General features: G+C 42.5%; 1 protein-coding gene across 7 annotated transcripts in view; it reads left to right on the top strand.

The window, feature by feature from the left end:
• Window positions 1-9,966, top strand: part of Spin1 (spindlin 1) — an 80,286-nt gene extending 70,320 nt beyond the window's left edge. For all 7 annotated transcript variants that reach the window (XM_063227281.1, XM_063227278.1, XM_063227277.1 and 4 more), the window contains 2 exons: window positions 2,949-3,182; window positions 6,510-9,966. In XM_063227281.1, the coding sequence (XP_063083351.1) occupies window positions 2,949-3,182; window positions 6,510-6,709 (434 nt within the window). In that variant the 3' untranslated portion in view covers window positions 6,710-9,966. The remainder of the gene's footprint in view (window positions 1-2,948; window positions 3,183-6,509) is intronic.
• The last annotated feature ends 7,552 nt before the right edge of the window (window positions 9,967-17,518 follow it).

Raw genomic sequence — 17,518 nt, 5'->3', positions numbered from 1 at the left:
AGGTTCATCTGTCTAATATGCACAGAATTGCTGACTCCTTTTAGGCTGAAAATAGTGTTCCATTGTATATGTATGTATGCATCACATTTTGTTTTCCTATTTGTGCACCGGTAGATATTAGAATTGTCTTCACTTTTTGTTGGGACATAAATTTGTGAATTGTGCTTGTATGAGCATGAGTGCGCAGGTGCTTACTTGGCACCCTCCTCATTCTTTTGATATGTACCTAGAAAGGGGATAAAGTAATTCTAATTTTCTAAATAGAGAGTTTTCGCTGGGGATTTAGCTCAGCGGTATAAGTGCCTGCCTTGTAAGCAGGCAGTCGTGAGTTCAATCCCTGGTACCGATAAAAATGGAAAAAGGAAAAAAAAAAAAAAAAAGAATAGGGAGTTCTCTAAATGTCATATTCCTTTCCTCTACACTTGCACCATTTTAAGACCCATCCATGATGCAGCTCCTTGGTAGAGTGCTTGCCCAGAATGTAAATCCTAACCCTTCCAGTTTCCAGTAGTTGTTTACAGCCCCTAGCGTGCCCCCAGCTCCCTCCAGGTCTCCAGCTGGAACTTTCCTTTCTGATGGTGGTTATTTATTCTGATAGATGTGACAGATGCCTTGTGGATTTAAATCTTGGGTAATCATGTTGAGTAGCTTTCAGGTGCTGGTTAGCCATATGTGTATTACTTTTGGAGAAATAGCTCTTCAGATCTTTTGATCATTTTTTAAATAGGATTATTTGTTTTATTGTTGGAGTTCTTTATTCTAGAGATACAGGTTTAATATGTCAAGTTTATTGGTAATTGTTTCACGTTCTATGTTGCTACTGACTAGGCAGCTGCCAATTGTTGACTTTTGATGTAATTTTATAGAAAACTATCTAAACTTTCCTGAAAGACAATTAGAATAGTCTTTATCAGCGTATCTTTGGGAGTCTGATGTCAAATTTTAAAATAATAGGTTAAAAGCTGAAGCAGGTAAGAGAATCAAATTGTTCTTTTAAAGCTAGACATTGATTTGCCAAAATGTAAAAATTATGCCACTCTTAATAAATTTTGGTTAGAAAATGCTGAGCGTTTTTTTTGTTTCGTTTTATTTTTTTGTGGTACCATGGGTTGTACCCTGGGCCTTAACTCTAAGCTATACCTCCGGTACACCCTGCCCCGGTCCCCATGTTAAGTTTTGAGACAAGCTACTGCAGAGTCTCTGCATTGCCCAGGGTATACTCAGATTTGACGTTTCTTGCTTCAGTTTCCCAAAGTGCTGGGCTTTATGGGTGGGGGCCTCTATGCCTGGCTTTATTTTTGTAATCAAAATGCATTCTCTAGGTATTCTAAATATGTTTAATTCATTTTTATTTTTTAAAGAAGAAAATACCGACAGACAAGCCACCTAAATAAATGTCTTTTAGATCTTCAGTAATTTTAGCACTTTAAAGAATTCATGAGATCTGGTAGTCTGAAATATGCTAGCATGAGAAAACCAGTGATATTTTTAGTATCAAGCGAAGGAGAATTCTGTTTGGGAACCTGATTAATTGAATAGCAGTACATTTTTCAAAAAAATCTAACCTTTTGTTTTGTTTATCAGATAAAAGCCTTGATGAATGAGTATAATAGGAATGATAATGTATTTCAAGGTTCTCTTTTGCAGTACTTGGTATCCAGCCTAGGAAGACTATACAATGAGCTATATTCTGAGCCCTTTTCAGTTTTTGAGACAGGTTCTCACATAGTTGCCCAGGCTGGCCTCAAACTTGTTGATCCTCCCTCCTTAGCCTCTCAAGTGCTGAGGTTCCAGTCATGTGCTGCCAAGTCTGGCTTTTAGCTAGGTTTTTTTTTGGTACCGAGGATTGAACTCACGACCTTGCACTTGCCAGGCAGGCGCTTATGCTGCTGAGCTAAATCCCCAGCTACCTAGTACTTTTGTAAAGGTAAAGAAGTAAGGCTAGAGCTGTCTCTATCCCATTAGGGAGGCCTGTGCTCCCAAATCACACAGACCATAGGATTAAATCCTGCAGCAGAGACTGGACTGTGGCTAAGTAGCAGAAATAGGGAGAAAGCCTCTGCTTTCCTAAGAATGTGCAGACAGTAAACAGACACATACAGCCAACTTTGAGAGGCCCATCGAGTACCTCGCAAGGAACATGCTGCTGCCCACCCTGATGTCGCAGGCAGAGGACAGCCTGCCTGCATGGGAGGGAAGAGCATTACAGTCCTCCAGGAGGAGCGCAGGAGAAGGCAGGACAGAGACAGTGGGGAGTGGGGGTAGGATGCTAAAACCAAGGCAGGGGCACCTGGGGCGAGCATTTGTTTGTTTTTAGAATTGTGCCTGGGAAGGCATGGGAACATTTTAAATGACACATCACATGGAAATGGCACAGTAATCTGGTTGCTATGGAGAACAGATTATAGGGGCAAAAGTAAAAAGTATGCCTTTTTAATAGACTACAAAAATAAGTAAGGTTGATGAGAAATAAACCGTTAGTTTCTTTTAAAGCAACACCAACAAAAGCCACATACACCTTGCACAAGTTAATTTCTTAGTTTTAATAAATGTTCTATGATTATGTAAGTTATTAACAGAGGAGAGCAAGGTGACCTCTATACAGGAACTCTTCTATTTTTGGTACTCTGCTCTAAGACTAAAATTATCTCAACACTTAAAATAACTGTTAAACAATAACAAAAATCTCTCTGTACCTTGAATGAGCAGTTAAAAGTTATAAAATTGTTAAATTTAGGTACTGTACCAAGAGCAGAAGAGTCCAAAAAAATACAGTGTAAACAAATAGATTCTTGGTTAATTGATTTGGGCCAAAGTCCATCTCTGGATTTGCATTTGGTGAGTGTGCTTCATGGGGAACGTAAGCAGTCTCCTTTAGGAATTTAGTCTTTGTGGGAAATGTGCAGCAAAACACTTTGCAATCTTGTGTTTTTCTTTTGAATCTTCAGCAACATCTCGGATCAGTGATGCGCACTTGGCAGACACGATGATTGGAAAAGCGGTGGAGCACATGTTCGAGACGGAGGACGGCTCCAAAGACGAGTGGAGGGGGATGGTCTTAGCACGGGCACCTGTCATGAACACGTGGTTTTACATCACCTATGAGAAAGACCCCGTCTTGTACATGTACCAGCTCCTAGATGATTACAAAGAGGGCGACCTTCGCATCATGCCCGATTCTAGTAAGTATATATCGGCAGCTTTCAGTGTTAGTAATTCCAAAGGAATTGGGATTTTAAGGTCCTTAGTTGTTTATGCAGATATACTGTTGACATTTGGATATATGATTCTTCTAGCCATCGAGCACAAAGGCATTATGGATTTTACCCTGTGAAATTTTAGGCGAAGAAAGTTTGATACTAATTTTTGCTTGGTTCCTGTAATACAATAAAGGTTGTTTAAAAATGTATTAATGTTACTGTTATGTATTACTTAAAAATACTTGAATGCATGGGAAGAGCAGAATAAATAAATACATTCCTTTCAGTCTTAGCAGCTTTCAGCTCATTGCCAGTCTTGTTTTACCTGCTTTTCAGCTGAATTATTTTGAAGCTTATCTACAGGTTTATCATTTTGTCTGTAAATATTGGAACTTTAGTAAATACTGATGTCAGAAAACTGTTCTTTGGTGACCTTTCTTTCGGTGGTAGCTAGGTAATCTATTTAGATTACTCCACAAGTGATCCCAGGTCACAGATGGTCATGTGTAGAAGGTAGAAAGGTACTTATGACCTGGTTTTATCAAGCCTGGTTCAAGAGGCAGAACAGTTTCACTGTGGTACAATTCCTGTGCCATCCACTTAGTGTGTGAGATGAGCAGTCCGAGTTTGTCACTACGGTTAAGTGGTCAGTTTTAGAATGTTTCCATCCCTTGAAGAGGAGCAGTAGCTTTTCAACCATCACTCCCTTGTGCTCCTTCCTGCTCCCTCACCACCCTAAGCAACCGGTAATTACTTTCCGTAGAGGTTTTCCTACTGTGGACTTCCGTGTGAATGCTCTGTGTAATACAGGGTCCTTGTTGCTACTTGGTTTTCAGAGCTCATCCATGCTGTAGCATGTGACAGCCCTTTTAATGACTAAGTACTATTCCATTGTACAGGTTACCATGTTTTGTTTATGCATTTATCCATGCATGGTCGTTTGGGTTGTTGCTGCCTTTGGTTGATGAGCGTTGCTGCTGTGAACGTGTGCGTATAGGTTTCTGTGTGGCTGTTGGTTTTAATTTTCCTGGTTGCATGCCTAGGAATGGAGTTCCCAGTGATAACTTGGTTACGGTAACTGACTTTCAAAATGGCCTGACCATTCTGCTTTCTTGCTAGCCGTGTGTTGAGTTTTGCTTTCTCCACGTTCTCACCAGCGCTTTGTGTTTCCTGATCCTAGCTCTCCTACCAGCGGATATGATGTGCTCATTGTGGTCCTGGTTTGAGTTTTCCTAATGACTGATAATGTCTGAAGGAAGGGTCTTTCATGTGCTTATTGGCTACTTATATGTCTTCACTGAGGTCTTGTTCAGATCCCCTGCTCATTCATTTATTGACTTGTCGTTATTGAATTGTGAGTCGATATTCTAGACATAAGTCCTTTATCAGATTGTTTTTTCCATTCTGTGGGTTATGTTTGCACTTTCTTAGTGATGTTCTCTGAGCCACAAAAGTTTTTAACTTTTAAATCTGTTATTCTTGTTGCATATGCTTTTACCTTATCTAAGAATCTCTTGTCAGATCCTTGAAGGTTTATCCCTGTATTCTCTAAGAGTTTTATACTTGTTGAATTAATTTTTCTTTCATGTGAAGTAAAGGTTCAGCTTCATTCTTTTATTTGTGACTGCCTAGTTGTCTGAGCACCAGTTTCCAAAGACTGTTCTTTCTGTTGTAGAAGTCTTTGTGCTGTTAATGAGAATCAGTTAGCTTGATATCTCAGTGTATTTCTGGATTCTCATTTCTGCTGAATAGGTCTGTCATGTATACAATAATGACATTGTCTTGATTATATTGTTTTGCGGTATTTAAATTGTGAAATGGGAGGCCTTTGATCATTTTCAGGATTGCTTTGACTGTTCTGGGTTCCATGCAATTCCATACGAATTTTAAACTCAGCCTGTCTTTTTTGTGTCTGTGTGTGATACCGGGGATTGAACTCACGACCTCGCACTTGCTAGGCAGGCGCTTATGCTGCTGAGCTAAGTCCCCAACCTCAGCCTGTCTTTTCCTACAGAGAAGTTTGCTGGAATTCTGGGATATGGGAGTGTGTTGAATCTGTAGCTAGTCCACATAATATCACCACATTAAGTGCTAGTAGATCTCAACAAGCGCTCCAATCCATGGGCACTCTTATACTCTTTTTTTTTTTTTGAGGTAGAATCTCATTGCCCAGGCTGGTCTCAAATTCTGGGGCTGAAGTGATTTTCCTGCCTCAGCCTCCCAGAGTGCTGGGATTTTCACTAACCTATTTAAAAGAATTGATTGCATGCAGATACTTAATTTGTATTATGTTTTGACTGTACCACATATCAAATAGCAGTATGTGAATTATTGTTTAATGAGAGGATTTATTCCATTTAAGTGACAAACAGTTGTTAATGTAAATAATGTAAGGTCCAAACTAGGAAACCGTACTTGTGAGAGTCAAGGGGATCACTGCAGCTAGTTGTGCCAAGATAGCACCCACTCTGCAGAGCTCGATGTCAGGTGCCTTCCCTGACAACAGGTCGTTGCTGTGAGGGAACCCTTCAGTGGCCCCAGACTCGGAAGGAGATTACTGCAGTAAACCGAACTGCCTGGGCACTTTGTTTCTGGTTTTCTCGTTGGTGATGATGGAGTGCTGTCGCTCTGTGCTTCTGGTCCCCCTATTTCCCTGCAGCTCTTGCAGATCGTGCTAGTGTCTTGAGTGCCCTTGGAGATTCTGTCCACTTGGTCTGGGACTGGAGTTCAGGTCACACTTGTTTTTAAAGCAAGAGGTTAGGGTGTAGGAAGACAAATGGGATGGAGTGAAGTTGAGGTGAGGAAGTGTTAAGGGTTTGGAGTAAAACCAATATCACTTACGCCTTTTAAGTGAATGATATATTTTCAGTCATACTTTTAGGAGTTGTTTGCTTTAAAATCCCATTTAAAAGTCAGAGTTATTTTTGGGTAATTACAGGCATGTTTTAACATGAACCGAGTGAGCTGTTGCCTGTTTTTTTGGTTACTTCAGTTATTCATATACCCATCTATGTAGATCAGAGGCTGACAAGCTGTTTTGTAAATGATGCTTCATTGGAACATTGCACACCCATTAACTTCTGCTTTTTGCTTTGCTGTTTTCATCCTGCACTTGCAGAGTTGAGTGATTGGGACCAAGACCATGTGGCCTAAAGCTTTTACTGTTCTGGCCCGCACTTTAAGAAAAAGTCCCCAGGTAGTGAGTTAGCTCATCAAAGATGAATTCAGGCTGTTTAAAGTTACAGTAAAGGAATCATGTAAGTGGCTATGTATCTAAAGATTGATTTAACTGTTTCCTTATAAATGCAGATGATTCACCTCCAGCAGAAAGGGAACCAGGAGAAGTGGTGGACAGCCTGGTAGGCAAACAAGTGGAATACGCCAAAGAAGATGGCTCCAAAAGGACTGGCATGGTCATTCATCAAGTAGAAGCCAAACCATCCGTCTATTTCATCAAGTTTGATGACGATTTCCATATTTATGTCTACGATTTGGTGAAAACATCCTAGATGTCATCGCGAACTCTGCCAAATTTGTGGAACTATTAAATGTATAATTTGTAGACATAAAGACTTGATTGCTTTCCAGTTTATGAAAGCTTAAATGTCCCTGCGAACCCACAATCTCTGCCAGCAGAACTGGTTTTGTTCTGAATAGTACAGATGGATGTGAACACAAAGCATTTTGTGTAAGGAGAACTTCTTCATCTTACAAGAAGTCTGTCTGTTGGGAGGGGAGTTACAGGCAAGTTGGTAAAAGTTAAGCTAGTATCATAGTCATTTAAATCTGTAATAGATCTTAATCATTTCCCCCTTCACTTTTAATACCGCCACAATGCAAGCATAGTTTGGTATTTTTGTTATTGCCTTTTTTGAGATATATGTACTCATATCGACCTGTCTATCTGTATCTGAGTCTGTGTGCCTGCGTATTTATGTGCACACACACCCCACTGGCAGTCCTTTCCTTGTGGATTGGGATGGGTGATACATTTTCTCCAGTTTAACCGGAGTGCTTGACCCAAATCAGTCATGTTTATGATACTCTTGCTGTTTATTTAAAATTAAATTAGGGCACAGGAAGCATATAAGGATGTTCATTTATTTTGAAAATTAAGAGCTCAGAGCACCTGTTTGAATCTGGAGGCTTTAAACTATAAGTCCAAATATGAATTACAAACAGTTAATGACACATTTTTGGTAGGCTGGTGAGAAATCTGGGTAAAAGGCTGCCTTTAATTTTAAGCTTTCTAAGTTTTGTTTACATTTTAATTTTGAATACTTTTTAGCTCAGTTCAGGTCCTTTGTTCACTCAGTATGTAACGTAGGTGTGTCTTGAATGGTACATCTGGTTCGTTATTTGTATAAGTCACTCATCGGTTTTAGTTCATGGATTTAAAAGGCAACAGTACATAAATGGCTTGTGTGTATGTGGTGAGTTCCTGGAAGAACAGTGCTTTTGTATTTGGAATGTAAGTTTAAGAATGGCATTGTTGCCTTCTAATGTGTTCTCTGGGACTGTTTGTTGTTGTTGTTGTTTTCTGTTGTTGCTGGTATATGATTATGGTTAGTATCCCTTCCCCCAGCTTTGCCCCACAGAAGACCTCTGGCCAGGTAACAACTGATCTCTTGACACCTTTTTGGTGGTACAGGATGTGCCCTTGGCCCAGGCATGCTATTCATGTGGATTCCTCTCCTCTGCTGCCCTGGGGGTTTGTATATCAGCGATGTGTTACCGTGGAAGGCCCGTCACCTGTGTTGGCTTGTGGATGTAGGAGCAGCCTTGTGACAGGGTCTTGTCATGCGTTACTGCTGTAAGGTGGTTGAGAACTGAAATAAGCCAGGAGAATGAAGGTGCATGAAACCAGTGTCTGTGCAGATGGAAAATCTGACCTGTGGTTTGGGAGAGCCTCACGGGCATGCTGCCTACCAAACCCAGGGGCTTGGATCTGAGATTCTCGTGGTGTCTTTGAGGGCTGTTTTTTATGTTAGCAATCATTTCAGTTTAGAGCCTCATGATGTGTGGTTTGTTTGATGCCCATTTTCGCCTTCCTGAAGGCTTGTGCCTTGTGCTTTTGGGTGGTAATGACTGCTCACCACGTGAACGTAGTACATCAGTTCTCTGTCCTCAGCTGCAGTCGCCCTGTGCCCAGCGCTTCACCAAGGGGTAGGCTTCTCAAAGCAGTGTGATGCCCCAGTCGTAGATGCTTCGTGTGTGTGCGTGTGTGTGTGTGTGCGTGTGTGTGCGTGAGAGTGAGTGAACAGGTGTCTTCCTGCAGATCTGCTATTTCCCCGCATGTACATCTCAGAGCTGAGCCTGGCTCCCAGAGCCCATACCGACATGTGGCACGAGATGGTGAGTGTGTCCAGCACGCACAGAGGGTGTGCAGAATGTGGTGCAGTGACTTCCTGCTGGAAAATAAGTTCCTTTTAAAGGAGCCCAAGGGTTGGGTCAGTGGAAACATTTCTAGCATTACCTGATGACTTGCATTGTGGTCTCTCCGCAAGCAACTTTAATATACCCATGATCTCCCAGTCGCTAGAGGAATGCAACATGGTGATGATTTTAATCATTGTTCATTTATTGCCTTTTGGGCTGAGGGGAGGGTTTTTTTTTGTTGTTGTTGTTTTTTCATATTTTTTCCCCCATTCTTTTTTTCTTTTGGTGACTTAAGCCTCACTTAATGCTGTGACTAATTCTGCTCCCGAGTCCACGCGTCCCGGGCTTCGTTTTAGGCTCATGTTTCAGATCTGCATGCACTGCTTGCATTTTTCTGGTATCTGGATGTTGGTTCCTTGTTCTAGGAGTTCAACATTAATTTCCAAAATTATCATGGGACTTGTGACAACACAAGACATGAATCTATGTATAAAAGTTATTGGCCTTTCTCATTTACCTGCTCTAGTGTTGTATCGTGTGTGCGTGCGTGTGTGATGTCAGGCTGCCACGTAAAACTTTCAGAGAAGAACCTTAAAAGCAGACCATCCTTTTTTGCATGCTCTATTCTAAGTAGAATGTTCAATGTAACTAACTGAATTGCATGTTAAAGATATTTAGGTTTTTTGTTTTCTTTTTTCTTTTTATTTGTTTTCAGTTTCCTGTATATTTGCTTACTGTGCTGTTCTAGTGGTTGTAGGATAAAAATGCACTGGTGAAGCAAATGTAGTGCCAACAGAAGGTGATTTTCCCGTTGTATATGTCATGCAGCATTTGAAGGGACTGTGCATTCTTAAAAAAATCACAGTTACTTCTAAACCAGATTTCATTTCTATTCTTGTTTTATGTGCCAAATCCCGAAGTGCATTGGGCTTGAATCTCTGAACACTGTAGACCCATTAGTAGAAGACTGTTCTGATTGTCACAAATTGTAGTGCCTGAAAACACTCTTAAGCTGATTGTCTTAAAAAATGAAAGTTCTCCAAAGACAAAACAGGAACATTGATTCTAACAAATTGGTGATGGTCGAAATGTCTGTGGTTCCTTGGAAATGCTGCGCTCTGTATCTTCCATCATTGGTGCAGTTCGGATGAATGTGTATAGTTCAGAGGTCTTCGTGTTCACATTTCAAACTAGGTAAATGGCCTCATCTTTTGAGCTTGAATTCATTTTTAATTTTATTTTATACAATGTGTAGACAGTTTCCTGTTCTTTGCATTTAGAAGTATACACAATATAAATCTGTTAATTCTGTAAGTAATTTTTATAATTATGATGTATCTCTATCCTATCCTTAAAACATTTAAAATAAACCCTTTATGTGCAACAACTGACTATAAATTTTGTGCTCATGAGCAAAAACGTGATGTATTAACTTGCTTCTTAAAATTTTTTTTAAGCAAAATGACCTTTTTTGCTACACATGTCAGATATGGATAGAAACAAAGAAATAGAAATTTTCTTTTCTTTTCCTTTTCCTTCTGAGACAGGGCTTCACTGTGTAGTTCAGGTTGGCCTCAAACTTGTGGCAGTCTTCGTGCCTCAGCCTCCCGAGTGCTGGAGTTACAAACATATGCCCCTATGCCTGGTTCAGAAAATTTTAATTGATAACATTTGATCATTAATTCCTGAAAGGGTAGGAAGCAGTCGTCTTTACTGCAAGTGTCTCAGCTCTTAAGTTGACAGTAGTGAGAGGCTATTATTTACCTAAGATTTTAGAAGAATTATTTTAAGCAAAATTATTAAATAATGGCGTATTTACACTTTCACATTTTTTCTTCCTTTGAATACTGCTTATAATACATTTATTCATACTTAAAATACCAGTCAGTGAAATTGTACAAAGAAAAATCCCAGCTTTCAGTGCTAAGTTAAAGAACTGAAGGTAGTATAAAAACATGTACGGGGCTGGGGATTTAGCTCAGCGGCATAAGCGCCTGCCTTGCAAGCAGGCAGTCGTGAGTTCGATCCCTGGTACCGATAAAAATGAAAAAGACAAAAAAAAAAAAAAAAACATGTACGTATGTGTTCTATGTTTTATCTTTTTTGGTAGTTTTAATCAAGGTAAAAATTAGAATTTATGATGTGTCTTAATTTTTTTGCTTTAATGCCTCCCTGTTCCCTCCAGAAGATCTGGAACTGAAGGCTGGGGGTGGGCAGGAGTTTCCTCTTGTCCTGCTTCTGGGGGAAGGCTGGCACTGGGTAAGAGAGAAATGCAGACTTAGGCTTCCGGACACCTGGCTTCCAGGCTGTCCCAGCCTGTGTCAGTGCAGCAGCTGTGAGCAGGATCAGGGTGGCCCCTGGGTGGGGCTGAGGGCAGGGTTTGCTGCTCTGAGGGAGGAAGGACCTTTGGGAGGATAGACTTGTAAGCTTGTTGCTGGTGTCCCCCCAAGGTGCACTGCTCAGTAAATATTTTCCCAACAGACACATTTAGTCTGCAGGTTGGAATTTGTCGACAGGTACAGTTTTGTTTCTGTTTTTTATTTGTTTTTGTTTGAACCAGGGATCTGAACTCATGACCTTGTGCTTACCAGGCAAGCACTTGAGCCACTGAGCTAAACCCCTGGCAGTACCAGCTCCATGTTGAAGTGTGCCAGAGCTGTAGGACCCTGCTTTTACCTTTTTTCTCTTGGTACAGTTAAGCTCACTGGTAAATCACTACCAGCATACTTTGCCAGGTGTTTGCCACACTGGTTTGTATATCAAGAGGAAAACACCCCTCTCCCTCTTCCCTGGGGGCAAGGCAGAGGACCGAGGCTTTCCTGCACAGTTCCAGGAGCAAGAGGCAGCAAGTGCTTGGCTTTGTGGAGGCCCAGGCCCTGGACTGCTCTGTTGATGCCTGGGGTTGAGTAATGCTGGTGGAGGGACTTGGGTAATCTCATAGTGTAACATCCTCTAATATCCATAACCTTACTTAATGAGTTGATAGCAAGAAAATATTTTTATTTTCAGGTCGAGCCTAATAAAAGGTTTCTTTTTGTATATTAAAAGCCAGAACCATTTTCAAAGTAACTTTTAAAAACACTGTAAATATATGATGATATTAACATATTGCAAAAACCTGAATTTTTTTAGGCTCCTGGTATATGTGCTCATACCTAAGTTTTATAGCCATTGGCCTCCCTGTTATATAAGAGTTTAGACTACAGAGTTTTAGAAAATTAAGTTTTGAGTTATTTCTCCAGCCACTCCTCATCTCTGTCTGCCCTTAGCTTGCCTGTGATTGACTTTGGTAAACCTCAGACTGTTGCAGGCTTTCTCTGCTTTGATTGTTAAGTTGGAGCCCCGGGCCAGGGTGTGAGTCTCAGCCAGCTGTGGGGCGGGGCCGTGAGACCAGCTGTGTAGGCCCACTCACTCTGGCTGTGTTTCCATTCTCAGCTTTCTCTCCATTACTTTGAATACGTACAATTTAAGCCCTGGGTGCGCTACCTAAAATCTTGGTAAGATGGGCTACTGTGTGTTGCTCATCTGTGTTGTTGTTTATGTTGGGATCCTCGAAGCAGACAGCAGAGGTGTGAAAGGCCAGAAGGCCTACTCAAAACCTCAATGTTAAAACTGAATCACCCTCATAAACTCAGGATTGGGTTGTCCTCACACTCCAGCTTTCAGTCTCGGGAGAAATACAGTAGCTGTTTTCCGTGACCTTTACTACTCTGGTGCTAACTAAAGAAACCGGGGCACTGGTCACTGTTGACCGTAGAGGATGGACGTCACAGCAGTAGCTCTTCCTCCTGAAGTCATTGCTTACTGCTTATTTTATTTCACTGTGAGCACTGTTTCCTGGAGACCTGTTAATAAAAAGCTTCAAGACTGCATAGACAATCTAAAAAATTGCTTTTGTGAGAAAGTAGCTTTACCTACTTTTGTTCCTCAATCTAGTCTTAATCGGATTTGTCAGTACCAGGAAGATCGAATGTGTCATTTTCCAAACACAGAGAGCCCAGTATTATAAAACAAGGCTGAAGCAAAAGAGTAGAGTCTGTTGTCGATCTGCTGAGAGGCGTTGTGTTGTGTTGTTGTGTTTCGTTTTGTTTGAGACAGGGTCTCACTATGTAGCCGACGCTGGCATTGAACTCAGAGCAGTCCTTCTGCCTTAGCCTCCCAAGTTCTGAGATTACAAGTGTGCACAACCCTGCTCAACTGAGAGGTCATTTTTGAAGGCCTGTAAGGGGTGGAGATAGCAAAATTAGTGTACTCAAAATTAATAGCTAACTATTACCAACCACTCAGAGTGAAACTCTCAGGTCCCATGACTCCCTGCTCCCAAACCAGCCTCGGAGGCCTGTGTCAGTTCAGCACCTACCCTGAGGGGTCAAAGGGCCTCGGCCACACATGGCCTTTCCCATGCCTGGGACACTGGGTTCCATAGTAATGAGGAGAGGGCAAAGGCAATGCGATTGGCATGGCAGCTCCAGGCTGTCTGCCTGCCTCCCAGCCACCCCCCCCCCACAGGAAGGCAAATGACCTGGGCACCAGGGCAGGCACCGCGCAAACCTGAGAGGTCTGAATTGCTGGGCTCTGAAGAAGAAATTCTAATCTGTAAGTGCCATTGTGCCACATCTGTGTGACATAGGAGTTTGGTTTGTGCTGTTCTTCTTTTGGGTCCTTCGCCTCTGCCAGCCTCTGTAAGAATTGCTGCAAGTAAGCCATGTTGAGAGGTGAGCAACACCCAACTCACACCGTCCTCTTTACTTATGGGAACAAGCACGGCAGACCAGGGCCATCTGGGTCTCTCATTTGTTTCCACATTATCGGCTTTCGAGTACACTGGATTACTTCCCGTGCCTTCCTGACAGTGCTGGAGTTGGCACCGTCAGGTAGTGCCCAAGGAGTGGGCGTGCCTTCGGGGGGTGGGGGGGTAGGGGGGTGTCCCCAGGAGGAGGAAGCAGTCTGCACCTCTGGGCTCTGGGCACAAGCGTTTTAACTATTAGCTATAGCCGTTCCTTTACCTTTCTAGTACTTCTGAAATAATTTATGTTTCCAGGAGAAAAGGTTCTGAATTAAAAACAGCTTAGTTTTCAACATCCTAATCGTGATTTCTGTTGTGTTGTGACAGTGGCCCCCACATGCTAAGTAAAGCCAGCTTCAGTTACCACATTGATTCAGACACAGGTATAACTGTCAGACGTCTGTGAACCTTTCTAAGGCTGGCAGGAAGCTCCCCATCCTTCCGGAGGAGTTAAGAGGTGTGAGTGGTGGCAGTGCTGATAGAATCAAATGCCTCTGTCCCCTTGAGAAAACAGGCATGGGTTAGGGGTGCTCTGGATCCTCAGGGCGGAACCTTTTGGAGACTCGGACCATAAGGCAACAGAAAGCCCACTCGTCACAGAATGCCAGAACTGCAGTCAAAGCTGAAACTGACGCTTTACGTCTAGGAAAAAAACTACAATAATGTCTTCTGTCCTACACAGAAAACAACGTGTGATGCCGTAGATTTCCACCCTGCTCTAGATCTTCAGTCTAGACAAGATACCTGGAGGTGAAGGTTGACTACACTTCTGCAGGGTGGAATTTTGGACAGAGGTGGCTTCCAGTTCTGTTTTAAACTTAGAAATCTAACGTCATTCAGTTCGGTGCTCTTCAGGTAGCAACAAGAATGTGTATTTTCCTTTATAGTATTTCCTAAAAGTGGGTACTGCCAAAAGATTTCGTAGGCCACCTGAATCTTTTGTGGGACACACTGGATATAAACAGCTACAGAGTTCTCCTCTCCTAGTTCTTAGTCTGTTACTGTGTGGAAGATCGCTTTTTCTTCCCAGATCAGTGTGAACTAATAGAGTATTGTACCACCCTACTGCTCTCAGCAAAGCAGTAAAGGAAGTGGCTTCTAAAACTGGTAATCACTGTTCCCGATCTGTGATCTGTCAACTCAGCTGTCAGTCAAGTGCTGTGGCGGTGTGGGGAATTTGGGAGCTGGTGTTTGGGTAAGGAGTTGAACTGCAGGTAGGTGAACGAGATCTGATTAGAGCTTGCCTCAGGGATTTTGGAGTCTGGCTTCTGTTCTTTATCATGAAAATCTCTGGTTTCTTTCTTTCCTTGCAGAGTTTTTTTAAAAAAAAAAAAAAATCAGCTGTGTGGTTTAGGCCTATAACCCCACACTCAGAAGGCTGAGGCAGGAGATCAAGGCCAACAAGGGCTACATAGTGAGAGCCTGTCTCAAAAAACCAAAACAGTAGTAGCTTTTATTTTTTTCGTACTGGGGATTGAGCTCATGACCTCATGCCTGCCAGGTGACTTATGCGACTGAGCTAAACTCCTGGTTTGACAGTAGTAGTTTTTTAAAAAGTGTGTCCAGAGGCTGGGGATTTAGCTCAGCAGCATAAACGCCTGCCTTGCAAGCAGGCAGTCGTGGGTTCGATCCCCGGTACCGATAAAAAGGAAAAAGACAAAAAAAAAAAAGTGTGTCCAAGGTGGGCGTGGCAGCTCTTGCCTGTAATCCCACCACTGGGGGAGGCTGAGGCAGGAAGGTTGTAGCAAATATGAGACCAGCCTGAACTGCATAGTGAAACCCTGTCTTCCAAAGAAAACCAAAAACCTCAGATAGTTTTGCTATCCAGAATAAGATGGTTTCCTATTTTTTCGAAAGTATTTTGGAAAGATTATCTTACTTTTGCAAAATTGGTCAGGATCAGTGTGTCTTTATTGCCCTTAAGCTAGCAAGGAAATTCGAAACTCTGCCAGGCTCTCGTCTGTAAACCATTGGTGTCTGTTGACTGCCCTGCTCCCTCACTCAGCAGAGCTGCCAGCTGACAGGCCGAGTTCCTGGTGTCTTTACCAGTGTGTGACTCTGAGAAGCTCCGGGCTGAAGAGTGTGCTTAGGGCCTTTAAAGCTAACTTGTAAAACTATAAACAGACTGGTGTAGATTTCAGGGAGAGAGAAGTTTCAATACTACTTTCAATAATGTGAGCCTTATTCACAGTTTACAGTCCCAATTCTGCCAGCTGGCTAGAGGTGAAGGGTTCAGACTCTGCCTCGACTGACAGGGCTTTGTGCCTAGGAACTGCGCCATGCAAGGGTGCGCAAGCCCGTTCTGACGGGTCAGGACCTGGGCTGGCCAGGCCTTGTATTGGCCGCTTCTCAGGTGTGAAGTGTGCACGGTCCTGTGGTTTCATCACAAATAGGAAAGTGACATTTCAGATTACTTAGCTGAGAAAAATCCAACGTCTTCACTGGTTTCTATGCCTTTACAATTTAAATTTTTTCTAGAATTGTTCTGCCTGTGTTTCCTTATTCTTTGTCACCCTGTCAAGCAGTAATAATCAAGTGCTAGAGTGTGATTCAGCTGGAGGCCATACAAGGTTACTGGATAAACTATACTTAGCTCCCCCAGCCCCACCCTGTACTGGAGATTGAACCCAGAGATTTCACACTGAGCTGCATCCTGTGTTTTATTTTGAGATAGGGTCTTGTTAGGTTGTCCAGGCCAGGCTTGAACTTGCTGACCTCCTGCCTCAGTTTCCCAGAGACAGAGTCTCTTTATTTCTACTCCTGGCTTTCAAAATGCCAGTTTGACCTTTCTGCTGGATATGTTGTGGGGTTTAACACATTTTTAAAGTTTATATATTTTGAGGAAGGATATTACTAAAATAGGACTTCAATGACCCAAAGTGTAGTAAAAGTCGTCTTTACACTGTGCAAAGACCATTGGGTTTAACTTTTCTATGTTGCTGCAACACTGAGCTAAATGAACTAGACATTTTTTTCAAAGTTGATACTAGAGGCATTCAATAATTAGCTTACTTATTCTGTGGCAAATTGTTAGAAGGAATTCTTTTATAACCACAAGCCTTTGTGCTTTGTAAAAACTGTCTGTAAATTAAAGAAAAGTTGTCTTACCTTTATTTAGCATCCTTATTAAGGCACATGTTAGTATAATTATGCGTTTGGTTTTTTTATGATCTTTATAGGCAAAATTGTTTTAAGACTGTTGGGTAGCACAGGATTTTTTCAGGCCATTGAGTCTTGGTTTATTGTTTAGGAAGTATTTCGGTACAATTTTGAAACATTGCAGGTTTAAGTGAGTTTGGGGAGAAGATCCCACAAGAAGGAAACGGAAGGGTGTCTACTTGGCCACCTCTCTCATGGCCCAGTTGCCCAGCAAAGCACTTCCCCTAGTGTTCTGGTATTCCTGATCACCTGAACACTGTCATCACTAAGGAGGCTCTCTAAGGTAACCCTCCGGGTGCGCTCCAGGCCTCAGGCCGAGGAAGATTACAGCCCAGTACAGGAGCACAGATCCTGCTGGATGTGTGCGGCCCGCCTGCCAGAGCTGGGGAGATCAGTACTCCGCCTGACTTCAAGGCCCTTGCTGTTGGCTACCCCTGGTGACATTCCCGAAGATGAACAGTGCCCCACAAATAGCAACTGGGAGGACAGACCAAGAACCCTGCCTGCAGCGACCCTGCTGTGGGTGTCCAGGAGGGCCACAGAGAAAGGGCCTTGTGCTTTTCAGACAGAAGAACCAAGGCCAAGCTCTTAAGAGAGTGTATCTTTCACTAAAGAAAATGTATAGAAAAAAAGAAGAGTGTGTATCTTTGGTGGTAGAGTTTGAGTGACAGCTGAGAACATGCTGGCAGCACTTGTTTAAAAGGTGGTAAGCCGGGCTGGGTGTGGTGGTGTGCACCTGTGTAATCCTAGCATTTGGGAGGCCGAGACAGGAGGATCCCCATGAGTTCAAGGCCAGCCTGAATTGCCGGCAGACCCTGTCCAAAAAAGGATCGTGATCCCGAATAAAACTGCCAAAAAGCTCAGTTGGTGTTTCAGACTCTTAAAGAGGTGGCAGTGGCATGTTTTCGTTCACTGATGCCTGACCTTGTGCTTCTAGCTCACCACTGAGCCGTGTACTCCTTTAGGACAGGAAGCAGTTAAAGATGGAAGGTAC

Source organism: Cavia porcellus, unplaced genomic scaffold (genome assembly GCF_034190915.1).
Source record: "Cavia porcellus strain 051 isolate PalLab524CR breed Dunkin Hartley unplaced genomic scaffold, mCavPor4.1 scaffold_17, whole genome shotgun sequence".
In the NCBI taxonomy this organism is placed as follows: domain Eukaryota; kingdom Metazoa; phylum Chordata; class Mammalia; order Rodentia; family Caviidae; genus Cavia; species Cavia porcellus.
This window is presented reverse-complemented; position numbering and strand designations above follow the sequence as displayed.